The following is a 26,163-nucleotide window of genomic DNA, read 5'->3' as shown; positions in this document are numbered from 1 at the left end:
CCCTGAGGGGCGGCGGCGGGAGCTGGTTCCGGCTGCGCGCGCAGCGGTGGTGGTGGCGGCGGCGCGATCGGCCGGGGCTGTAACCGTCGTCCGTCCGGTAGCGGCTGGAGCGGCAGCGGCGGCCGGTCACGGCGCGAGGCGACGCCACAGGGCAGCGGCGGCAGCGGGGACAGCGGCAGCAGCCGGAGACGCAGCGGCGGTCGTAGCAGCAGCAGCAGCAGCAAGACGGACTCGTGGACACGCGCCGCCGCCGCCGCCGGGCCGGGCCGGGTGTCGCGCGCCGAGGCTGGGGGGGAGTCGTCGCCGCCACCGCTACCGCCGCCGCCGCCGCCGCCGAGGTGACTGAGGAGAGAGGCGCCTCCTCGCTCCCGCCGCCGCCAGACTTCAATGCCCAGTCCCCAGCTCGCCAGCGTGAGTTGCGCGGCTCCCGGGCGGCCCCCCGCGCCGCCTCCCGGGGCCTCGGGGCAGGGGAGGGCGGGAGGCGGCGCAGCCATTAGAGCAGGCCCGAGACACGTCCCCGGAAGGAGGGCCGGGCCGGGGCCGGGGGCGGGGGAGCGCGGCCGGGAAGCGTGGAGAGCGAGGGTGGGTGAGGGGGGGGATCGCGCGTGTGGGAGGGGAGAGGAGCGAATGCTGTGTGCAAGAATGTGGAGTGGGGGGGATGTGCGTGCGTGAAGGCGAGAGTGTGAGTTGGGGAACAGGGCTGAGTGTGCATGTGGGGAGAGCGTGGCGAGGGAGAAAGTGCAGATGGGGGAGTTGGGGGGCTGTGTGTGTGCTTGCAGAGGAGAGTGAGGGGGAGTGTGAGTGGGGGGCGGTAGGGGGTACAGTGTCAGGAGGGTGGGAGGTGAGTGTAGGGGAGAGGGAGCGGGGAGCGTGTGGGAACGAGTGAGTCGGGGGAGAATGCTTGTGCGTGGGAGAGTGGGGTAAATGGGGAGAGTGAGTACGTCGGGGAGGGAGAGTTTGCGTGCTCGGGGTAGAGTGATGGGCGGGAGAACGTGAGGGCTGCGTGAGAGAGAGCTCGGGGAGAAGGTGAAGGGCAGGCGGATGAGGTAGCGTGGAAGTGTCTGCCTGCGATTGTCCAGTCTGTGAGCAGACATGCTTGGGGGCCCTCCTTGATCGTTTTCTAGGGCCGTAGGGAACCTGGGTGTCCTGGGTTAGGGAGTTCTTTCCAGGAGCATCTTGTTCCTGGGTCCTTGGGTTCAAGTATGAGCAAAGGGTACAGAAGTCTATTCCAGTGGCAGTATCATTTTCTGGCCCTGTGCCTCCCCCCGCGGCCCCCCCACCCAATATTTCAGGACATGGACATCAATTTCCAAATTTGTCGAGCACATGATTGGTTGGCATCCCACCCTAGTCTGTGTTCTGAAAGCTAACTAAAACAAGTTTGTGTATTGCCTGGGATCCTAGACTCTTGCCTTTTGAGTATTCAGATAGACTCTTGTAAAGTACTGTTAGTTTTTCAGGTGAGAGGTGTTTTATTGTTAGGTAGATACAAGAAATTGTTTTAGGTTTTAGCTCTTTGCTACACTTCTGGAGAGAAGCTTTTAAGAAATAATAGTAATAATAATGGTGTAGCATGTTGATGATGAAGATCAATCATAGGGTAGTTTATTATTTTCTAGAATTTTTCAAGAAATATATAAAATACCGGTGCTAGCATCATTGTATGCATTCAGCAAATGCTTTTCTGTGTGGAGTCACCAAGTTGTAGCTACTGCTGGATTAAATCTGGTAGTGACTGGCTGCCTTGCTCTGTGTTACAGAGTCGTTTCAGACAGGAAGTTAGTGAAGTTACGCCTTATTCCACATGCAAAAGGAAATTAAGGCTTCTTCATCACTTGCCAGCATAATCACTGTGTTGGTGAAGATGGTGAAAAGTTGCTTACTGGTATTCATTTTAAAAGTAGTTTCATGTTGTATAGTGAATGGGCTAATCATTGCCATGGACTTTCCCAGATTCTTGTGTTGTAGAAGGAAGTAGGGGTTCTTGATGAAGAGTGCCTTGATACGGATTTTATACTGAAATGATGAGAAGTCTCTTAGAAGTTGGAAGTCTTTTCAGTATATGCAAAGAGTAGTGTGGTCCTTTTGGTATTAAATGTGGTAGAACTACAAGCAAAAGCATTGGTGTGTAATTAGAAGTCAGAAATTATATTTTTCTTATGGTGTCCTTTTCTTGATCGTTAGCATGCTCTCTACTTTGAGAAACAGTGACTAGTATTGTTATCATTCGGTGGGTGACTGAATTAGTTAGTATTAAGTGCCTACTGTGTACCAGGTGCTTTTTATACTCTTGTTCAGTTCTCACAGCTACTATTAAAAGGTGGTAGGTGTTCTCCTTTGCATTTATTTGACACATATGGTTTCTATTCGTTAGACTAGGGATACAGTGATGAGCCCTCAATTGACTTACAGTGATGAAATGAGGCAGTAGGGAGACTCAAAGAGGTTAATTAACTTGTCCCAGGTCAGAACTTAATAAGAATGGGAGCTAGATTAAAAACCCAGGTCAGTCTGACTCCAAAGTCTTTGACTTTTCCACTATACCATTAACTTCCCTCACGCTAGATTGTCTCTCTTTGAAGTTTCTCCTCCACACAGTGACCTAGCAGCTTGTACAGGTAAGAGGTGTTGAGGTTAATGCAGAAGACAGAATGGCTGGAGGCAAGTAGATCCTTAAGGAGATGCTGACTTGACGCTCTTTGGGGCCTAAGTTAGGATAGGCTTTTATGTGGGCGGAGATTCTGCCTTGGAACTCACTTGGGGCCTTAGGGTGTGTGCTTTGAGACAGAGTTTTTATGAGGCACCTGGGATATGTCTGGGAGAGAAAAGTCTGATTAAAGAAACCAATAGACTTTTACTATGTTTTTTATTTTGGGGGAAAGAAGAAGAGTGTATCAATTGGGTCCAGGAGTCACAGAAGTTGTCTTTTGTAAAAATCTTTCTCTTCAACTTTGTGATATATGTACTTCAGGAGACTGTGAGATTGTGAAGAAAATATATATGAAAGTACTTCGTTATTTATAAATTGGACTATGATTCAAAGTGTTATTATCACTAAGACTTTACTACTGAGGTAACAGTTTGTTATATTTAGTAGCTGGAAAAGGCTGCTAGCATTTTAGACCACCTTACAAATGAAAAATTGTTTAGAGCTGCTGAACCGGGTATATTCTGACTCAGAACAGCAAAAGTCAAACCACTCCCTCTATGAGTCAGGCAAGTAATATTTAATTTGAGCGAACCAAATTTATAGACAGAAACCATTTACAACATCATTGAACTTTGGTGGCACTAGGGAAGAGTAAATGTTTGAATGCTTTTGCACATACTTTTTAAAAAATCTGAAAGCTCCATATTTATGTTTTACTTGAAAAGACCCTTGTATGAACAAGGAAAAACATTTTTTTTATTCATTTTGTCTTTAAAGACAGTATTTCTATATGAAGTAGTTGCAGAACACTTTATAGTTTTGAGACACGAAGTTGAAATTTAATGGAGACTTATCTTAGAGGGTTTGACTGTATTTTGTTGTCGGAATATGAGATTGGTAACTAGTGAAGCCTCTGGGAAAAGCATTTACAAATAAGATGCAGAGGAGCGATACAAACATTTTTAGCTGTTGCTCTTGAGTGAAACTTAAGTTAGAGGGAAGCCCAAGTTAGGCTGATTTTTTCAAGTGCTGTCCCATCAGCTCTGCTTCTTATAGACGTTAGTGATCTTTAAAAATTTCAAGCAAGTGGAAATCAGGACCCCTAGTTCTAACATACCAGACAGTTATGTTTATTGAATTAGGATGGTGGTTTGAGATTTTGAGGTCTTGGAATACTTGTGAAGTCCAGCATGCTTTAGGTTTCAACATAATCGTCTCAAGAATCTTCTTTGTGCTGAATCACAAATCATATCATTTTAAATTCATAATAACTCTGGGAGTAAGTAATGGCATCCTTCCAATTTTGTAGATGAGAAAATTGGTTTAGAGATCAATTGTTGAATCCTAGTTAAAGAGTATCAGTAAATAGATGGCAGTGGATTAAAAAAAATCTCCCCTTGGGGCTTAAAGTACTTAAGTCTCTTTCTAACTCTCCCCCTACCCTCTTCAGTTAACTCTAGTCATTTACATGAGTTGTGTAGGAATTAGTAGACTTTAAGGAAATTACCTTTATCTTTGCTTGAAAGTTAGTATTTCTTTCTTTCTTTGTTTTTTTTTTTTTAAGGATACTTCAGTTACTTTTTTTGCTCTTTGGGGCATGTTGTTGCTTTGAGATTTTTCTCAAGATACTAGTTGGGTTATGTAGAAACTAATGATTATTCTGTAAGTTTATAAAGCAAGAGTCCTTGATGTTACAGTTCAGGTAATTTTGTATCTTGGGTTTGTTAAATAAACAGATGCCACCAACTAAAATTACTTGGGAAATGGTGATTTGAATCTGTTGCTTTGGAATATTATCCATTTTCAGTTTCAGAACTAGTGTATATATAGAGGTGTCTGGTTGCTTTCTCTGGTTAGCCTTCATTTTATTGACTGAAGCACATTCTCTGGCTCCTTTGACTTCGACTTGAAGCCTTACAGGATTGCTTGATACAGAGCTCACGTGGATATTGTATCAGAAATCTCTCCCTCCTTGGAGTTGTAGAGATTCAGGCTAAACCAGAAACTGTCTCTACTTTGATACCTTCATGGGAGAAACTGCACAGCCCGGCAGGCTCTGTCCATTTTCAGTAGTTACCCTGCGGAGTTCCTAGAACCTGTATGAGAATATAACCTATCTCCTGCACATATTGAGGTGGTTTTTCCTGCCCTATTTGTTTAGTCAGTGTAGATTTACAGTGCATAAACTCTTTGCCAAAAAAATGGCTGAGGGGTTGACAGATTATAGCAACAGCTTTATGTGACTTGAATACAAATTGTTTTGCTTGCCTGCGCTGATTTTTTACCCGTAGATTCTGTAACACAGCATCCTCTCCATTTTAAGTGGCGTAGAAACTAAATTTCAGCATTTAAATATAAATTTACGTTGCACAACATTCATTTTTAAACTGTAGAGAATTTTAAGATTAAGCTTTTCTGTGACCCTTTCCTTGCTAGTTGAGCCTGTTTTGAAAAAATATTTTGACGGTTAGAACAGTCTTTACCTTTTAGAAAATTGGTGTATTTAATTTTCCTCATAGTATTTTTGGGTTGAAATTTCATTCTTCTCAGAAAATGTTAATTCTTTTGGCATAAAATGCACACATGATATATTTGCTTTAGCAGATTAGATAAATTACTTTATATTTTTATTTCTGCAGTGGTCAAAAATGTTGGCTCTTAACTAATGTATTGTTTGACAAGAATTCAAATTCACAATCAAGTCTGCTTTCTTCTAGTTGTCTTTTAGTTTTGAGATTTGAGCATAACTTTTTTTTGCAGTCTTTCACTGAAAACATTCACCATGTTGTACCCCCATAGTCTTTGTAGATTGGATTTATATACACATATTGATATTTACTGTTTTTAATAGTAAAACAAATTGGTGAGTTTCCTTCTTTCCATTATCAGTGAAAGCCTGTCATGAGGGAACAGAGTGACTGGTTGGTTAGTACAGAAGGATATGAGTCATCAGCAGGATTTGTCAGCAAATTGAGAAGGATATGATGGGAAAACAATAGATTCTAGTGACATTCTTCATTCCACACATGTGGTTACAAACAGGTTTCCTCTTGGTGATTGGTTTAAATCATTTGGGTAATTTAGATCTTCTGGATGAAGAGCACATCAAATTTAAGCCATAGCCTTAACTCTGAACTGTTTTTCTAGTGAGATGAGATATTCATTTAGAGATTATCAACAAGTAGAATTTAGTTAAATTTGTATCTGTTTACTAGGAAAAGAATTCAACTGTCAGGTAGATTTTAGTAAGCTGAGAGGCTATTTTTGAGAAGCTTGCTGGTAATTATGGAGCTGCTTAGTAGATCAGGAGATGCCCAGTAATATGGCAATATTTGTTTTCTCTCAGTGGGCAAAGAGTTACTACTACTCTACTTTTAAAATCCCTAAGAGCTTTTATTGCGTTAGAATTGGTGTGAAATTCTCAGCATGGTCAAGGCCTCCTGAGAGTTATTTAACCCAAGACTTAGTTCCTTTCTCAAGTCATGCTACCATGGCCTGTCACTATTTCTGTCAGTCTTGTCATAAAAGTTTTATCTTTCCTCATAAGTCTTAATTAATCCCACTCCATTCTACTCATGCTTATTTTGTGTCTTCAAAGTATGTAGTATTAATAACGAAATTCTAATACCCACCATCAAATATTTTTCACCCACATTTATTCTTCTAGGATCCTGATTAATATGGTATGCACACAGAGCCCCACAAATGCTTTTGTTGTAAGATTAGATGACTGTGTTTTAGTATCATTCAGGACTGGTGTAGTCTCTCACTTCAGTAAGCATTTGGAGGAAGAGGACATGAAAGATGAAATTTTGCATTCTTTAAGTGAGAAGAGAGGGAAGGTGAATCCATGTTGAACTAAGCTGGTGAGCAAAGAATAATAACCCCTTGGCATTATAGAGATATTTCACCCTTTTTACTTCACATTTACATGTAATGTGAAACAGCTGCCTTCACTGTATGGTTTCTGAAGATTTTTGAATGTTGCATTTTATGAAAATAAACATCAAGTCATTATTGGGCAATTAGTGGATAGACAGTATGTTTTAAAAGGCCACCAGCAGATCCAAATTGAATGATTTGGGTTCTTGTCTGTTTATCTTGTACTATACTCAGTGCACAGAGAGATGGCTGAGAAGTATAATGTGATTTATAAGAAGAAAGTTTAGGAGAGGAAGTGAAGTGTAACTTACTTAGGGGAAACTTGGACCAAAATGCCCTAACAGCAGAAAAATTTCTGGGGCTCAAACAAAACTTATGCTGACAAGATGTAATTTGGAATGTTTTTATTCCGTATCCTGTACATAGAGAGCTTCCTTCCCCCCTTTTGGTGGTGGATACTTGAAGAGGACCTTTAAATATGCTCAATAGGTTAGACAGAATGGGGAAATGAAAGAGTTAAGCTGACCCATAAACTGCTAAGTCTGAAACATATATTTTAAATAATGCTAACAATAGCCTGGAAGTTTTTGCTTTGCATGCTGCTCCTGTGCTGTAGGTTATTTTGAAAGGTGATTCAAATAACCTTTTCCCAAGTATCCATTTTGCAACCTCAGGGAACTTGCAGCTGTTATAGTCGTTCTAACTGTCCTGATATAGCTCAGAAAACATTTCAGAGTAGTGTTGACAGGGTGAATTCAGGTGCCCTTTTGGATTTTTACTTCTAAGTTTGCTTTATTACAATTGAATTTCAGACTCTCAAATACCTTTCTTTATTAATGAAATAATTCAGTGGTTCTTGGGTTAATGTGTGTATAGTGATAAACTAAAGTAAAATGATTAAGACTTAAATTGTTCTCCAGGAAAATTATTTAGCCTTTTGAGATTAAAGAAATAAAGATGGAAGGAAAGAAGAAAACAAATCCTAATGTTTAATTTTATGGGAATGCAGCTGAATTTGAAATAGTTGTCTATTCCACATAGGGGGGTACTACAGTTTTTTAGAAAAAGAAGGTGCTTAAATTTTGTAATAAAGAGGCTTGGGAGTCTTGTACATAAACTGAAGTCTTTAAACATAAAGCCCATGGATACCTTTGCCTGGAAATGGAAGAGAATGAATAGAATCAATTTAATAGAGCTATTTAACTTAATCTTTAAGAGTCACTGAAAAAAAAGAAGCTAATGTCCAACACTAGAATGATGTTTTAGGATGTTAATGTTTTTGCTGGTATTCAAATAATTTTTAGAAAAAGTGAAAATTGGCCATAGTGTTGTTATCTCCATTTAAATTTTATTTCTGAAAGGAAAAATATTTAACCTATTTGGACAAGGAGATTCAGCTAGAGAATTGCTAATCTTTAGAGGAACAATGAAGTACAAAGTTGAAAAGTAAATATTTTCAAGTGTGGCATGAAAATAATTTAATGCAAGTTTTGTATTACAGTTATTTGTAGAGGTAGGAATTACCAGAAAAGGACAACTGCTTCTAATCACCAGAGAACATACAAATTTAAAAACCACTCCCTTTTCATTTGAGTGGAAACAGAGCCCACAGGACTCAAGAAAATAACTGTCACTGTTCTCAGAAGCGGGTGTGATTGTTGGTTAATTGCTTTCCTTTCCTTTCTGAGTGGCAGGCCATGTAGTCCTGCTGGTTCTGAAATGTTAAGATATTTTCCCACCAACAAGGTCATAATTTCTTTTTATAGAACTGATTATTGATTTGTGTACTGGAACTTGATTCTCAAGTTCCCTCCTTAAATGAGGAAGTAGAAAAGTGGGAATAACCAAGGGAGTAACTACAAAACTTTTTTTTTATCAGTAAGAAGCATGTTGCTATTTTTAACTTGTTTACAGATATTTTGAATCCTAATTTGTGTAGAATTTAATGATACCTGTTTATCAATTCCCCAGGACTGTAGTCAGTAGGGGAAGAGAACTGACATTAATTTGAATCGCCTTAAGTTTAGGTCGCCAAATGGCATCTGCTTTTAGTTTGATAAATGCAACAATAGAGGGGTGAACAAATATAAGTAGTACAGAGAGTAGAACTTTGTTTCTACAGGGCTCTGATGAGTTTGGTGGGTTATGGAAGATGAGTAAAAATTTCCAATTTGAGACCTGTTTACCCAGAAGATGAGGTTTTGTTGTTGTTTTTTTTTTTTTTTTTCTTTCCTACTTGATGTTTAGTTGGTACAGTATGTTAGTTTCAGGTGTATAATGTAGTGATTATACATTTAAATACACTATGAAATGATCACCTCTGTAAGTCTAGTAACCATCTGTCACCATAAAAAGTTATTATAGTATTATCGACTATATTCCTTATGCTGTATATTATATCCCCATGACTGACTTAATTTATAACTGTAAGTTTGTGCCTCTAAATTCCCTTCACCTGCTTCTCCCAGGCCCCTGCCCAGAAAATGAGAGTTTAATTAGCAGAGTTGAGTCTTCTTTAGTTGACAAGTGTTACTTTTTATCTCAAATGGTCAAAATGCAGTAGATACAGTAATTCTTTACAGAGGCATTTCTCTGCTTTTCTTACTTGATGGTTGCAAAGATTTTATGGTCTGTTGTCTGAATAGTCAGCTATCTGAGAGTTCTTAAGTTGCTCAGGGCCTTGACTTTCCCCCAAGATCCCATGTCCAATCTGTGGACAAGTCTTTTGGAGCTCCGCCTCAAGGTATATCTTGAAACTGATTCATATTCTCTCTCCTGCTGCTGTTTTGGCCCATGCTACCATTATCTAGCTCCTGGATTGTAGCGTCAAGTTCCTACCGGATCGCACTGCTTTTCACCCTACTGCTCTTATATTCTGCCTCCAGGTAGCATCTAGAATGATCCTTTTAAATATAAGTTGTCACTCTTGCTTGAAACCTCTTATTTTTTTCTGAATAAAAGTCAAATACTTTTGTTGGCCTTTAAGGCCCACTTTTTATTTCTCTGACCCTCTTCGTTCCCCTGCCTTGCCTGTTCCAATAGCGCTAGTCCCCTTGCTGTTCCTCGAACACTCCAAGCGTGGCTCCACCTCATAACCTTTGCAAGAGCTAATCCCTCTGCCTAGAGTGCTCCCTCAAGTGTCTTTTTGGCTCACAGGTCTAGGATAAAATGTCACTTTTCTCATTGAGGCGTTTTCTGCTAGCCTTATTTAAAAGTGGAATCCCCTCTCCCTTCTGACATTGCAGGCTCACTTGCTTTGTATTTTTCTCCATAGCAAGGGCATGTTTTATTTGTCTTTTTCTGCCTACTAAAATATAAGGTCCATCTTGACAGGAATTTTTGTTTTGCATACTGCTCTTGCTATACCTATAAGAATATATGATACACATTGTGTCCAATAAATACTTGAATTTATGAATTCTTAACTAGCTAAATTGCAGGAAAAATGTCTGATCTTTAATGAGAATGAATTACTGTTGACAAATTATTCATAGTTATTTTAAGACCAATGCAGATGTCTTCAATGAAGTGAAATGAATTTGTTTCAGGAAAAAATTGTTGCAAGGTTTTAGTATTATATGGGGCTTCCCTGGTTGCTCAGACAGTAGAGAATCTGCCCGCAATGCAGGAGACCTGGGTTTGATCCCTAGGTTGGAAAGATCCCCTGGAGGAGGGAATGCTACCTGCTTCAGTGTTCTTGCCTGGAGAAGTATATACCATAAAACTTACCTGGAGTCTTACATACTGTGTTATGCTTTCATGTTGTCTGCTGTAGAAACAAGCTGACTCAAATTTGCCTGACTTCCTGTAGAATTTCTGGTAAGAAAAGTAAACAGTAAATGTATACTTGTTCTTTAGACCTTTGTTTTTAGATTTTATTTTCTAAGATCTAGAGTTCTTTATTGTATATTTACTTAAAACAAGCAGTTTTAATTTGGTGAACACTGGCATAACTTATCAAATGGTTATTGTATCATTTACTTTAGTTTAAAAATAGAGGTGATTTCTCAGTGGAAAGCTTGGTGTGAGTGGTTTGACAGGATTTTTAAAAGGTAAATGCCCAGTAAGTTTGTTGTTTTTTCCACTGAATCATGTCCGACTCTTCTGTGACCCGATGGACTGTAGCCTTCCAGGCTTCTCTGTCCATGGGATTTTCCAGGCAAGAATACTGTTGTGGGTTGCCATTTCCTTCTCTAGGGGATCTTCCTGACCCAGGGATTGAACCTGCGTCTCTTGCACTGGCAGGTGGGTTCTTTACCACTGAGCCACCAAGGAAGCCCCTCAGTAAGTTTGGGTTACATCAAATGGGGCTGATTTTGTAAAGTTTCTCATGCACTTGAATTCTCTGTATTTGAACTTAGAATTAACAGTTGCCAAAGCAGGATCTGAATTTTACTCAATAGTATCTTTGACAAAGAAGAAAGCTATCTTTCTGGAAATGTGTGGGTACAGACTTGTTGCGGACAGAAGGACTAGCCCCCTTTGAGGCTCTTTGTAATCCGATGATCATGGCAGTTAAGGATATAGTGGAATTGTAAATCACTGTAGAGTTCTTTATCACCCTAGAATTAAAAATTAAAGGGACTTCCCTGGAGGTCCAGTGGTTAAGATTCCGAACTTCGAATGCAAGGGGCGCAGGTTTGATCCTTGATTCACATGCCCCACATGGCGCAGCTAACAAAAGAAAAGAAAAAAAGCTAAAATGGTAAAATTTAAAAATTAAGGTAAGAACCCAGAAACTGTTCAGAAGCCATATATTGTAAATCATGTTCCTTCAGCTTCAGTCGCCTCCACCCTGAGGTATTCCTCTCTTTGTTACTTTCCAGATAGTCTGTAGGAATGAAACACATTCAGTACTCACAAATATTTCTTTATATACTGTTTATATTGTAAGCACCTTACCCTTTTCACTTGTTAATGTCTCTTAGCCATCTTTCCACATCGGTTTACCTTGATTTTTTTTTTTTTTAACCTCTCTGTGGTTTTTTATTTTAACATTGTGCCATGATTAAATGATAACTTGTATTATTTCATGCATTTTGGCTTTTGGGTCTCATCTGGGTAGATGTTAGCAGTAGAGTATTGACACTGGATATTTAAACTTGTGACATACGCTCTTCAGAGTTTTAAGTGGTCTCTGTTGTGTTACTGGTTTAGTCTTACTGCTACTGCTTCTGCTAAGTCACTTCAGTCGTGTCAGACTCTGTGCGACCCCATCCCTGGGATTCTCCAGGCAAGAACACTGGAGTGGGTTGCCATTTCCTTCTCCAGTGCATAAAAGTGAAAAGTGAAAGTGAAGTCGCTTAGTCATGTCTGACTCTCTGCCACCCCATGGACTGCAGCCCACCAGGCTCCTCCATCCGTGGGATTCTCCAGGCAAGAGTACTGGAGTGGGGGCCATTGCCTTCTCTGCTGGCAGTGCACTATTCTGACTTCGTGGGCCTCTGCTTACTTGGCCTTCTAGCCCCCTCTTTTTACATTCTTTTTTCTCTTTTCCCCTTCTCTCACTCTATAATTTAAATGGGTTTCTCTGTCACAGACCATCCTTTCTAGTTCTTCAGTGAAGTTACATTCTTTTGTTCAAAATGGAAATACCGACTGGGAAATGGGAATATCCCAAATTCAACATTTTAAAAGTTAGAGTCAATAAAAGATAAAGGGTGGAGGGACTATTTGGATGTGTATTTGAATATGATCACTATCAAGTAAACAAGCCTCTTCTATCATTTGGTAAATTAAAACAAAAAATCAGTTTTTACTTAAGTTGGTAGAGCAGAATCGATGTTAGAAAACTTCAGAAAGTTTTCCAGTAAAGTCTGCAGGTGCTGAGTTTATGCTAAAATTTACAGCTTTGTAACTTCTGAGTACTTTCCAGCTGTGGTGGGTTGTGTATGATTTTTTTTTAACAGACTGTTTGCTTTGCATTCTTATGGGTGTCACAGAAACTAACATTAGTTTATCTGAATTGACAGGTGCAAGAACTTTGAACAGTTAATGTGTAGTTGAACTGGTGGGGGAGGGGAAGCAACAGAAACTTGCTTTTATCATGTATCTGTTAACTTTGATAGACCATACTATTTCATTTGGCAGAAATTCCTTTGCTGGGGATCTCAGTATGGTATTAAGAATTGAAAATCTGGGAATTCCCTGGTGGTCCGGTGGTTAGGACTCAGCGCTTTCACTGCTAAAGTCTGGGTTTGATTCCTGGTTAGGTTACTGAGACTAAACTTGTGTGGCCAAAAAAGAGAAAAAAAGAATCGAAACTGTAATAATAAATTATCCTTATCCCTGGAAGTGGTCCTTTCCAAATGAGCTTGGAGGAGTAAGATGGGATAATGGTTCTGTTTGCTGAGCAGACAAACACCATGATTCGGTAGAAAACTTCATGCTAGAGCTGTAACCTTTTAAGCCTGGCCATCACTACAGTGCTGGTCTTTAAGCGCCTTTCTCAGCTGAAACACGCATTAGCTATGATAACATTAAACGAAGGCATTCAAACAGGTTAGAATTTCCCTGTGTTTTGCTCTGAGCTGCACACAAACCATTGTTCTTTGAGTAGTTAATAATCTTTTCTCCCCTTATTAAAAGGTCAAAGAATTGCAAATGAACATCCAAGTATATATTTGAAGAACAGTTACATTGTCATGAATAAGACTATGACTTAAAAAATAAGTGGGTACCTCCATTAGTCAAAATTGAAGGAGAAATAAGACTTGGCTTCTTGTCCTTGATCTGCTACTAATTAACAGTATGGTCTTACTTAAATCTTTAATTTCTCTGAGTCCCAAACAGCATCTTTTTTTTTTTTTTCTTTTAAAGGTCAGTGTATTTGATCTCTTAAGTTTTGCTAGCTTTAAAATTCCTTGATTGTGCAAGGAATCCTCTGTGAAATGTATAATCTAAAGTGGCTGTGTTTTAGGGTTACAGATAGAATTATGAATGAGAGTGATGGTGTGTATTATGTTTTTCTTAGTTTGAAAGTAGAAGTTTTGTTTTCACTGTAGTGGATAACTCAGTTTGCTGAGGTGTTGAAGTTTTTAAGATTCCTTTTTGAGTATCTTGTATCTCTTTCATATTTTAGGAATGTTTTAGTTTCGTGCTTGTGTCTATGGTAATGTGGTCAGAAGTATGTAATTTACAAAATAAAATGTTATAGAATATTATAAAAAGGCGACTTGAAGATAGAAGGTTAGGCTTGAAAGTTTGAGGCTTAGGTTCATTCTTATCTGTTTAAATTTCTCCCTTCAAGTGCCTCTGTAATCATCTTTTGTCTGGTCACAGTGATCTTTTTTAGAGTTATGAGTAAGCATTTATTGGTGGCTTAGTGAAGAGGCAGGTGAAAGAACTTAGACCTTGTTCCTATTTCCAGAGGAATTTATGATTATGTTGATACACTGACTGAGCCAGTTATACAGATCACTGTTGTTTTGAAAACTCTGCCACTTCTCTTCTTGCCTTGTTTTTATTAGAAATTAATATTTGGACAGAAGACTGTGTCAATCAACCTTTAGATGCCTTTGTACTCTTGAGGTAGTGATATGTGAAATAGTAAAAAGATAAATAGAACTAGAAATGAGAGAACAGGAGTTGTACATTGGTTGAGTCAGCTGGCATTGTGGTACCTTTGAAAAAATATAGGACTTAACAGAAGACTTGAGTTTGAATTTGGGCTCAACAAATTCATTCACCTTAGGCAAGTCAATTCACTTTTCTGAACCTCATGTCATTCTTCATGGGTAGTGAAAAACTACCCAGAGTTGTGAGGAAAAGAAGATAATTTCTTGAAAGTACTTTTTGAACTGATATCATATTGGGGCCAGTGCATATATTTTGTGTAGAAAGAATTAAATCCTCGTGGAATTTTGGTAAATATCCTTCATCCACTTACAGATATAGTTTTAATCAGAAATAGTTAACATCACAGCAGAAAAACAAGATCCTTGTGAACTTTTTAATGAAAGAGGTTTCATGAAAGAGAGGTTTTAAGTATCTTTTAATCATTTAGAAATGATTTTTTTAAAAACACAATCATTTTAAAATGACTTGAGTTAGAAATCTTATTAGTACAGAACTTTATTGAACCTCATTTTGTAAAAAGAAAAGCATGCTTTCGTGTGTGTGTGTACCACATGACAAGCATGATCCTAGTTCTCTGACCAGGAATTGAACCTGTGTCCCCTGCAGTGAAAGGGGAGTGAAAGTGTGGAGTCTTAACCATTGGACCACCAGGGAAGTCCTTGGGCATACTTAACTTTTTGAATCTCTGATTTTTAAAAAAGTCTTGGTATGTACACTTTTATCCTTTTATTGATGGATGGCAGTAGTTCAGAAGCGGCACCATTTCAGATGTCCTGGGCTCATAAAAAATGTATTCTTGACTTTGGGCATTGTGTTTACTATGCTGTCAACCTCCAGTTCATTTTACTTATGCTTTTCTCCTCCAGGTTTTTCGTTGGAATATACGTTGCACATTTATGGCGATTCTGAGCGTGAGGGCAGACTTCTGCCAGGCTCAGCACAGCGTTTCCGCTGACAAGTGAGCTTGGAGGTTCTATGTGCCATAATTAACATTGCCTTGAAGACTCTGGACACCGAGATTGGCCTCAGAAATAGTTGGCTTCTTTTTTTTTTTTTTTTTTTTTTATTGCAAGCATATTTCTTTTAATGACTCCAGTAAAATTAAGCATCAAGTAAACAAAAGTGGAAAGCGACCTATACTTTTAACTTGTCTCACTAGTGCCTAAATGTAGTAAAGGCTGCTTAAGTTTTGTATGTAGTTGGATTTTTTTTGTAGTCTGAAGGTATCCATCAGCAGACATTGAGGCCCAAGTTGAATTTGGATTCTAGTGGATTCTAAATACTTCTGCTTATCTTGAAGAGAGAAGTTTTTGAAAGAATAAACAAGTTGAATAGAGAAAACACTGATTTAGGCATTTTAGTGGTCTTTTTAATGTTTTCTGCTGTGAAACATTTCAAGATTTATTGATTTTTTTTTTCATTTTCCCCATCACACTCACACACGCACGCTCACACTTTTTATTTGCCATAATGAACCGTCCAGCCCCTGTGGAGATCTCCTATGAGAACATGCGTTTTCTGATAACCCACAACCCTACCAATGCTACCCTCAACAAGTTCACAGAGGTAAGATTGTAGCATGGTCTATCTTTTGGGTTGATTTATAGGTAAAGTCATGTTAAAAGTTAACACCATTGTAAAGAAATCTTTTACCACAAAGCCATTTATTTCTGTGGTTGAAGTATGGATGGTCTTTTTTTGAATTGAGCTGAATTAGTTAAAACAGATTTTTAGAAGAACATTTATGGAATTTGGAAATATCTTAGAGGTATCTAGTACTGTGTTTTTTTTTTTTACTGTATCCTTTCAGCATTGTTAACAGTTCTTTTGTTACACATTCAATAATAAAGATAATTAACATTTATTGAATACTTAATATGTACCCAGCACTACAATAAGCAGTTCTATGCATTGTATCATTTACTCCTCACAATAACCCTATGAGGTTTAGGTACCATTGTTTCCCTCTTATAGATGAGGAAACTGAGGTTCAGAGTGATTTAGTAATTTAGCGATTTGCCTGAATGCACCCAAGTATGTGGTGGAATTATCTCTGACACTAAAACCCATTTCTGCCTCAAATGTTCTGACCACTTTTGATGGAAAGCTACTTTCAAACAACTTAGGAATAGTAGCCATCATATACATGTGTCCAGAAATTTGGGGGAAGGCAAGGTATCATAGGCAGCATTTTTATGTCAGATCCTGCATTTTTTCTTTTGGTAGTAGTACAGAAACTTTTTGTACTTTAGTCAACAGACATTTGGATGTAAGCTTTTAGAGCTTTCTCAGATTGTTCAATCCCAGTGTGATTTCTGTTGATATATTTATAAAGTAGACTTGGAGAGCTAGACGAATGCCTAAGGATCCTAAATCTACCTCTGTCACTTTACAGATGGCAAAACTGAGTTCAGAAGAGATCTTTTGACTTGCTGAAGGTCACAAATATTTACCATAAAAAATTTGTACTGGAACCTTTCAATGAACAGCTACTGTAGAGTTCATTTTAATGGGATTTTATTTGTGTTTTGAAATTTTTAAAAATTCCTGACTCAATACATAACACAAAGAGGCCTTTCTGTGAAAAATAAAGTCTTTTAGCAATTAAAATGACTTTTCTCTTTAGATAACCAGACGATTGACACCAGATGATTGACAGTAGGATATCACTGTTCCTGCTTATTTATATTAATGCTCTCGGCTTCTTAACCTTGTGTACCCAGTGTCCAAGTTGATGCCAAGCCTGTGTGCCCTCAGGTTGTACAGTCACCTTTAAGCCTGGCTGAATTACATGATACTATTTTCAGCCTGTGGATTCCTTGGTCATAGACTCCTGCAACTATAAAAAGATACTGGTGGCATTACTATAGGGAAACTTTTACATTGTTTTTTGGCCACACTGTGCAACATGTGGGATCTTAGTTCTCCAACAAGGGATCAAACCTGTGTCCCCTGCATTGGAAGGAGGAGTCTTAATCGCTGGACCACCAGGGAAGGCCCTATAGGAAAACTGTTAAAGAAGCAAGACTTCTGGCTATAATTATTTCTGTGTTACTTGACGTTGTAATATAAACTACTTTCTAAACTTAATTTCAAAATTACTGTTTCTTTAAATTGCAAAAAGCACTTACTACATAAAAAACAGAAGAACAAATAAGCAAAAGACAATTTAAAAATACTTAACTGTTAGTGCCTGCTGTCTAGACATTTTTCTCTGTATTTATGTGTATATTTATAAATATACATATAGATAGGATCACACTGTGTATTTAAAACAAATATTCCCCCAACCTCCTAAGTATAGCTGTCACAGTGTTCTGTATGAATGTGCTACACTTTCTTTAACTGTTCGCCTGTTTTTGGACTATTAACGTTTCTAGCTTTTTACTGTCTCAGACAACCTGTGCTGAACATGCTTGTACCTAAATCTTTGTGTATATCTTTAATTATTTCATTAGTATAAATTTCGAGAAGTAAAATTTCTAGGCCAAAGTGTATGTGTGTTTTTTTAAAGTTTTTGTGTTATGCTACCAAATTGCCCTTTACAAAAGTGAATCTTATTGATGTTTCCACTGTGAATACAAGAGTCTCCATTGTATATGTTGTTACGAGAAGAATGATTTTGACCTTTGTTTAAGAATGAAGTCTCATTTCAACTTATACACATGTGTTTTTAAAGCTTTCATTGCAGATTCTAAAAACAGATTCCCTTATATTTGTTTTTCTTTAAAGGAACTTAAGAAGTATGGAGTGACAACTTTGGTTCGAGTTTGTGATGCTACATATGATAAAGCACCAGTTGAAAAAGAAGGAATCCACGTTCTAGTGAGTGTGTAATGTTTTAATTTTTCACTGCAAACAAGTTGTACCTTTCAAACAGATATTTTTAAAACTTGGCGCTCATAGTTTGTTTTTTAAACTTACAGGAGATACAACAATCATAGCAATCTAGTAAAATTCCTTTGGGTTGGCAGTTTTGTTCATTTGTGCCCTTAAAATCTACAGATACAGAGTATTTTCAACAAATAAAAGGCAAAATTTAGCATACACTTATTTTAAGAAAATCAGAAATTTCATTTTTCTCTGGGCAATTAGCATGATATCTAGCTTTTGTTTCTAGGCTACTGGTTTGAATCTAACTCTTCCATTAGACATTCTTAAATCATATGGAAATATTCTGTCTCACCTTGCAAGTACAGATTGGTTACTTAATATTTTATATTGTAGGAGTCCAATTTACATTGGACATAGGATAACTTGTAGGAGTCAAAAAAGTGGGAGAAAGGAAAAGAAGGGAAAGGGAGAAGCCATCTTGCTTTAGAGTAATTGACATACTCTGATATTTTTTGGTAGGTTTCTAACAAGCTTTTGTATGATTTGATTTCTTTCATAGTTCAGTTTGAATATAGTGATTGGAATTATTTTAAATTAAGTTTCTCCTTGCCCCTTAAATATTCTATTTCATTAGTGGAAATAGGAACCTCAGATTAGGTAAAATTTTATACTTTATTCTCTTAAAAAGTTGTCTGTATTAGAGTAGCACATATTTGATTGATCCTGTAGTCTTGGTGTCTTAGAGCTGTTTGACATGGTTGTGGGAAGGCATTGTAGTGCAAAGACAACTAGAGATTTTTTAAATGATTGGGTAGGAAGAAAGTACTAAGCAAGGTAATGATACAAGGTTATGTTCCTATTTTTTATTGCATTGGTTACTAGTTGAGTAAGGCAGTTGATGCAAAGAAAATCAATGTCCTATTGGTAAGACAGTTGTCTCATACTTGATCCATAAAGTTTCCTCACCTCCGCTTTGGTGAAAACACAAAAACTAAAAAACCAAACATTATGGTTTTTTTTTTATAAAATGTATTTTAATAGTATGACATGATAATAATACTTTGCTTGCACTCCTATTTCCAAATGACTTTAAGGTCCTCTGGCTGGATCACTGGGGATAAGTATAAACATGGGTCAATGTAGCCCTATATTTAAAATAAAAAAAACAGAATTTTAACTTCTGAAATTCAACCAAAATACTAGTTCTTTTCCTGTATTGTAAGTATGTTCTTTAGTGGGTAGATGAGAAATCAGTTTGTTTTGACAGTTGGCAGGGTGAGAAAATGAGCTGCAGAGTGACCGTAGTCTGTCTGAATCAGTAATGTTGGTAAACACCCTTATGGAATAGAAAGAACTAAAGAACTTGAAGTAGTTTGTAGAAGATAATGGTAGATCTGAGATTTATTCCAAACCTTTAAATCTAGGCTTTTGTTTCGAAGAGATGTGATCAGGTAAAATTAAAGGTCTAACTAAAGCTTGGGAAAAAAAGGGACATTTAGAATTAAGCTTGGAATTTCTTTTTTTTCCTAGGCAGAAATTTTAATTTTAGTGTAATCACTAATTTATTTTTGCTAGGTGAAGAGGGTTTGTAACACTTTACATGAGGATACCCAACATGAGACCTTTCAACACTTTGACCAGTGTTCTTGTAAATCAGAGGTCTATTAGAAAAGACTGCTGTAATGGTGGTGTCAGCCATGTCGGTTTGAAGTTCAGATGCTTCTGAATGACTGCTTTAGTGATTTTTTGATAGAAACTGCTTGTATGAGTCAGTAAAGGCATGTTTCACATTACTGTTTCTTAACCAGATGCATTTCAGAGTTTTAGAGGAAGTAAGCTCTTGACTAAGATACTAGTTTTACTGGTATTTACAGTTAAAACTCTAGCGACATTTATGATAACAACACTGACAGCTCTTTAATTATGGGGTATAGTTGACAAATCAAACATAATGTGCTATTGTGGCTAATGGGCTACATGAAGTGTTTTAGTGGTGCCAATAATAAGTGCAGAATCAATTTAGTGTTCTGTCACTTTTCTCTTTTTCCTTCTCTAGTATCTTAAAGTGTCCTTATCCAGTCTCATTAGAACAGTATTAAAAAAAAATTTCCAGTGTCTTTGCATTTCTGTCCTTGAAGCTAGATGGGAGAGAGGGTATGTACCATGTGAATCTCCCTTCACTCTTTTCTTCAAAGGTTACTTATGTTGATTTCTCAGAACCTTGTGTTTCGGTAACAAGGAAGATCAACTCTCATGCCTGTATTGTGAATGCACATGGGGTTGGTCTTAATTGAAAAACAACTGAAATCAATGAATATTAAAGGAGAAAGGAATACTTGAGAAAATGGTCTTTTCTTCTTGGTATTGTATCATGTGGCACTGTGCTTATAAAATGGGATATGTATAATTCAGGCAGAGCTTTAAAAATATTTGTTGCTTGACTTTTACCAAATACATATGTAAGCACAAAGATGGTAGTCCGTTTCTGTTATGGTCTGCTGTTGGGAATTACTTACCAGAGACTTTTGCTGTAAAGAAAAGATACTTGTAACTTAGAGCTACTTATAAATAATTTTGAAGATTATCTTCTATTTGTAGAGACCAGTGAGATACCAGTTGGTACACTTCTTTGCCAGAGTCGACTTCTAAATCTTACTGACAGGTGTTGTGTCCTCTCTTACTTTGTCTCAGTTTTAATTTTCTCTGTTATGTCTAATTACCGCTCTATTCACCCACCCCAGTGTTCTTGCCTGGAGAATCCCAGGGATGATGGAGCCTGGTGGGCTGCCGTCTATGGGGTCGCACAGAGTCGGACACAACTGAAGTGACTTAGCAGCAGCAACTGCTCTGTTCAGATAAGATGTTTGAAGAATGCTAGCCTCTTGTCACTATGATAAGAGTTATTTCCAGAGATAAAGTTTGATGCTTTTGATGCTGGATTTGCTTCATTGAGAAGGCTGAGTTGTCTGGCATGCTTGAATTTTGATCTTGATCATTTTTCAGAAGTGATCAGAATTGTGTGATTAAGAATAGGTACATGTTAGTACAGTTAGTGTAGTTAGGCCTCTCTTGTGTACTGTGTAGCTGTGGTGCATTAGGATGTTCATCCTGGAGAAAATATCAATTTAATTTCAAAGATCTTTTCCTCCTAGGATTGGCCTTTTGACGATGGAGCGCCACCCCCTAATCAGATAGTAGATGATTGGCTAAACCTACTAAAAACCAAATTTCGTGAAGAACCAGGTTGCTGTGTTGCAGTGCATTGTGTTGCAGGATTGGGAAGGTAAGCTCTTCTGCTTTTGTCTGTGAATTCATTATCAAAACTTTCACTTTGGTAGAAATTTGTATTTGTTACACTAAGTATTAAATTGCCTGAAAGGAAATGAGAGTGAAAGCTGGTGTCCTGATTTCCCAGAGTAACTCACACGTGTCATTGTTTGAGTCTGATACCATACTAGATTTAGTGGGTGATGGTTCTAAAGTTGTTTTGAAACTGTTTTAATGTAATTCTCTTATCTTTGAGCCAAAAATACAGCTTTAATTCAATATGTTAGTTTTTTCTTCTCATTTCTAGTAATCCAAGGTTTAGGTCTTTTAAATTGACAACAAAGATAAAGTATCTTTAGATTTGAAGAATTTGTACATGGTTCATTTTGGTTTGAGATGAACGGGAAATTTATAGATGAAGAGCAGATGGTTGAACCTTAAATTCTTCTAAGGAAATGTATGGAGAATGAAAATTGACTTTGATTTTTAAAAACTTTTCCCTTGAGCATTTCATGAAATGGTGTTGCAACACTCATCAGCAGTAGATTAAATGTCAATTTATGATCTGCACTTGGACTCAAAACATTAATGAAGGCTGCTGTTGCCTCAGGGTGGTGGTGACTCAGGCTGTTACCTCTGTTCAACCCTTTTATTTGCTGTTCTCCTTTTTGCAGTTTAGTACAGTTTCTTCAGTGTCAAGAAGTTTCAGTCCTTTTCCTGACTTGGGGCAATTTTTTAAACTAATAGCTGTCTTACTTAGGTAGCCAGTCCAAAGTTAGTGCTCTGTAATGGACTTTTTAGAAACATCGTTTCATTTGTTATATTAAAAAAATATATTTATATATATGTATATATGCTTATACAGAAAGCAGATTGCAATTACCAGTTCTCTGACAGTCCCCTGGCTCATAGAAAGGATTTTGTTGAGGAAATCTAGCACTGTTTTTGTATTTGGTGAAGAAATGATAATAAAATTGATTTGTAACAAAAATTCTGAGACACTCAGGATAATACATCTGGTCATTTATTATGATAATGCTTAAAGATCAATGGATTTTTGGTGATATAAAATGATGGAAAATTTAAGATACAATGTGATGATATTTTAAAGAGTAAAGATCTCTAAATAAAGGTTTACATTTTTGTGCTTTTTACTAAAAATAGAAAATAACCTAGAATCTATAGTTTAGATATTTTTACTATGTAGGAAAATACCTGATACTTTAGTATATAGGAATAAGGAAAGCTCAAGCTTTAAATAATTTTGATAATATGTAACCCTGTGTTTTAAAAAATCCTTTAATTCCAAAGACCTGTGGTTAATTTACAAATGAGTTTTTCTCTGCAGGGCACCTGTACTAGTTGCACTTGCTTTGATTGAATGTGGAATGAAGTATGAAGATGCAGTTCAGTTTATAAGACAGTGAGTATGAAGTTTTATTTTCAGAAATACATAAAGCAAAATCATACAAGAGGGAGCAATTATAAAAAGTACTCAATTATAGTACAGAGTAATTTGCTGTCTTTGGCTTAGACTGTTGTTTGAAGATAACCAAAAATAGCAAGTGATAAAAAGACTCACAGTAACACTCTGGCTCCCAGATTTAAATATTTTCTCATTTAGATGACAAATTGGACATTGTAGAATATGTCCAGTATATGACTTGAATATCTAGAAATCTTTAAAACCAATAGCTAGGTAATGGAGTTTCAGTGATCTAGTGCCTCTTTTAATAGATGTCCAAAATGCCTTCCAGATGTAACTGTGACAAAGAGGAAAGGAAGAAACCATAGAGGGAGTAGTTAATCACCTAGGACTCTCAAGTGACCTGTTCAGTCACAGAATCAGGATGGTGTGCCCGAACAGAATCTTGACATCAGTCTGGAATAACAGGCTATTTTGTTGTTTCTTTGGCAATTATTGTCTTGCCCTTTCTCTTTTTAGCCTTTTCTTACCAAAAAAAAAAGACACTTTGTGACAAAGGGCATGAAATGTATGGTAGCAGCCCTTGGAAGGTAACATATTTCAAGGAATGTTATCTGTGTCTGCTTCTTTATATAAATATTTGCTCATTTATCCTAAATACTTGCTGCCAGTTCTAATATGAAGAGTATATTAATTGGGAAGAATATAGTCAGATGTCTTTGGATAAACCATTCTGATATTTATTAACAATTAATAGACTCTAATGAGAGCAAAGAAAATTTGTCTATTTTTCATTTAGAAAGGCACAGAAATTTCATTGTCCAGTTCAGCCCTTTCACGTAGAAAGTGATATATGGGAAATGTGCTGGTTTTCAGCTATGTAGAGTTAGAAAGGCCATGGGCCATAAATATGCATGTCAGGCAGCTCTTTTTTTACATGATAAAGTTTGCCATTCTTTTATTTTCAGAAAAAGAAGGGGAGCATTCAATTCCAAACAGCTGCTTTACCTGGAGAAATACCGACCTAAGATGCGATTACGCTTCAGAGATACCAACGGGCATTGCTGTGTTCAGTAAAAGAAATGTATACGAAGGCTGACTTGATTGTAGCATTTAGAGGGAACTCTTGGTACCTGGAAATGTGAATCTGGAATCTTAACTGTGTCATCAAAGTAGTGATGGATTCAGTACTCCTCAACCACTCTCCTAATGATTGGAAAAAAAGCAAACACAAATCCCTCTATAAAGTGAATAAAATGTTTAAGAAAAGAAAAAGAGAAAGAAAATAGGGATTAATTTAGTGAAGGATGATTTTGCTTCTAGTGTTGGAGTTTGAATTTCTGCCAGGATTGAATTTATTTCAAAATCTCCTGTCTTTTTTAACTTTCTCAAAATAGGTCTCTAAGGAAAACCAGCAGAACATGAGCCTCTGCAGAACCATCTGTTTGGGGAGCACACTCTTCCATTATGCTTGGCACATAGATATCCCTGTTGTGGGATTTCTTTCTTTCTTGGGGGAGGGGGGTGGGGGAGATTGGTATATTTTTCCCTTCTTCTCACTTTCTCCTATCCCTGTTTTTTCCCCTGATACAAGTTGTAGGTGGAATAGGAGAAGCCCATGTTGCTGTAGATGTGTGTGCAGTCTGGCAGCCTTAAGCCCACCTGGGCACTTTTAGGAAAAAACAAACGGAAAAAAAAAACACCAAAAAAAAGGGGGGGGGAGTGACATATATATTGTATGATCCAGGTGGTTCTTAGTCTTTACTGATGATGGGGTATTCATGTTAGTTTCTTTTCTTGAAAACCCTATTCAGCATTAGGCAAAGTAGCCAGGAGCCTTTTGTTTTGATAAATTTGTAGGGAAATGGCATTTTAAGATGAGTCTCTCTTTTCAAAGAACTTAGCTGAGAGTCGAATTCATCTCTTTTCCAACCAATGAAGCTAAGTGGTTGTCCCAGAGATGTTTGTGTCGGAAGGGGAGTACTCCAGGCCATCACTAAAGATGTGTCCGGGCAGAGCCTTAGTACACTTTCTACACCTTGTAGAAGTGTGGGCTGTAGCATTACTCTGATTTTCTGTCTAATGATGTCAGAGGATGCTGGTAGTATAACGTTTTTTATTTTAGGACTTATTTGTACTCTGAATTTTCAGGAACAGTCAAAGGAGTAGCAGCAAAGACACAATATTTTAGACTTGAGAAATGCCTGTAATGGGTATTTTCCAAACTGCTCCCTATATGTACAGTTCAGTTTAACCACTGATTGCCTTGTTATTTTCTTACTAGGTTCTTTATGAGACTTAAAACAATTTTTTTTTTGCTGGTTCAAAACCAACAATGCCTAGTGAGTATGTGTCCACAGGCCATAACAGGGTAGAAGAGAGAGATAGAGCAGCTCCGTGCATAGCAAAGGGACTGTGGCTGGTGCAGCGGTGTAGTGTCATTTCTGCAGATTCTTTGCTGGGTTTAATGTACTGATCTAGAAAAGCTGTTTTTCTGCTCCTTTGCTGTTGTGACCAGGCTGCATTGACAGAGCAAGTTGGAAGGTACCATCAGGGGCTCTTGCACTCTCCATCTGAATATTGCATAATTAATAGTGCTCTGCTTCTAAGGATTTGAATGGAGTCTTAGGGTCATCTTGTCCTGTTGGAATTTGCTATGCAGAGCCTTAAACTTCCCATTTTGTTAGGATCAGCTAGGCCAGTAGGAATGGACCAGGACCTTGTCTCACACTGATGATACCTCAGATGTTGGCTGGCTATGTGAACTGCCTATTTCCTATGCCAAGCTGTTTTTGATTTTTAAATAAATGAAAATCTGTAGATTCTCTCCTCCCCTGTCCCGGAAAACAAAGCAAAATAATGCTTTTTGAAATTGTCTCTAGGATTTTAAAGTGAAAAATGATGGTACTATCCAAAATTCTTTATTTCAGAATCTGACAGTAGATTCCTTTAACATAGGCTCAAGATCAAAACAGCATACCCTCTAAGCTCAGATAGACTGTTGACTCCAAGGGTTTTGATCGATACCATAACAAACCTTTTTCCTTTGACATGCTCTGATTTTTGTTGTTTGGAGGGAGAGAAGAAGGGAGGGGGAGAGGAAGGGGGGAGAGAGAGAGAGAGAGAGTGTGTGTGTGTGTGTGTGTGTGTGTGTGTGAGTGAGTGAGCAAGTGAGTGTGCAGTATCCACCCGTAACAGTGCCTGCCTGAGTTAGGAAAATTACATTCCTGGTTCTGTATGAGGAGAAGGGTATGTAAAATAACATGAAACATTAGCCCTCATATTGTTTTAAATTACAGAATAATGTTAATTGTTCTCAGAACTGGATTTTCTTCAAAATTAAAAAAATTTTTTTTTTCTTTTGGATTTAATGAAGTATTGCTAGCTGAAGCCAGTTTGACATGGTGAGAGAGATGTCAGACTGATGAAAGGTGTGCAGCCTGATTTAAAACCAAACCCTGAGCCCTTTTAAAGAACAATAAAACATATTTTACATGCTCTTTGTCTGTGTATTTGTTCTCTGTCC

At 37.7% G+C, this 26,163-nt stretch overlaps 1 protein-coding gene across 1 annotated transcript; it reads left to right on the top strand.

Annotated features, from left to right (window-relative positions):
• Positions 1-267: 267 nt before the first annotated feature.
• On the top strand, positions 268-26,137 carry PTP4A2 (protein tyrosine phosphatase 4A2). Its single transcript, XM_043909582.1, has 6 exons — positions 268-411; positions 14,977-15,676; positions 17,843-17,935; positions 21,097-21,227; positions 22,560-22,634; positions 23,606-26,137. The coding sequence occupies exons 2-6, from the start codon at positions 15,581-15,583 to the stop codon at positions 23,712-23,714; spliced, it is 504 nt and encodes a 167-aa protein (XP_043765517.1). The 5' UTR covers positions 268-411; positions 14,977-15,580; the 3' UTR covers positions 23,715-26,137.
• The last annotated feature ends 26 nt before the right edge of the window (positions 26,138-26,163 follow it).

Source organism: Cervus elaphus, chromosome 8 (assembly GCF_910594005.1).
Source record: "Cervus elaphus chromosome 8, mCerEla1.1, whole genome shotgun sequence".
NCBI lineage: Eukaryota > Metazoa > Chordata > Mammalia > Artiodactyla > Cervidae > Cervus > Cervus elaphus.
This window is presented reverse-complemented; position numbering and strand designations above follow the sequence as displayed.

Excerpts from the sequence above, each read along its gene's own strand:
- PTP4A2 (XM_043909582.1), top strand. The coding sequence starts at position 15,581 with ATGAACCGTCCAGCCCCTGTGGAGATCTCCTATGAGAACATGCGTTTT. Across the intron at positions 17,936-21,096 it reads AAGAAGGAATCCACGTTCTA|GATTGGCCTTTTGACGATGG; the intron begins GTGAGTGTGTAA and ends TTTTCCTCCTAG. Across the intron at positions 21,228-22,559 it reads TGTGTTGCAGGATTGGGAAG|GGCACCTGTACTAGTTGCAC; the intron begins GTAAGCTCTTCT and ends TTTTCTCTGCAG.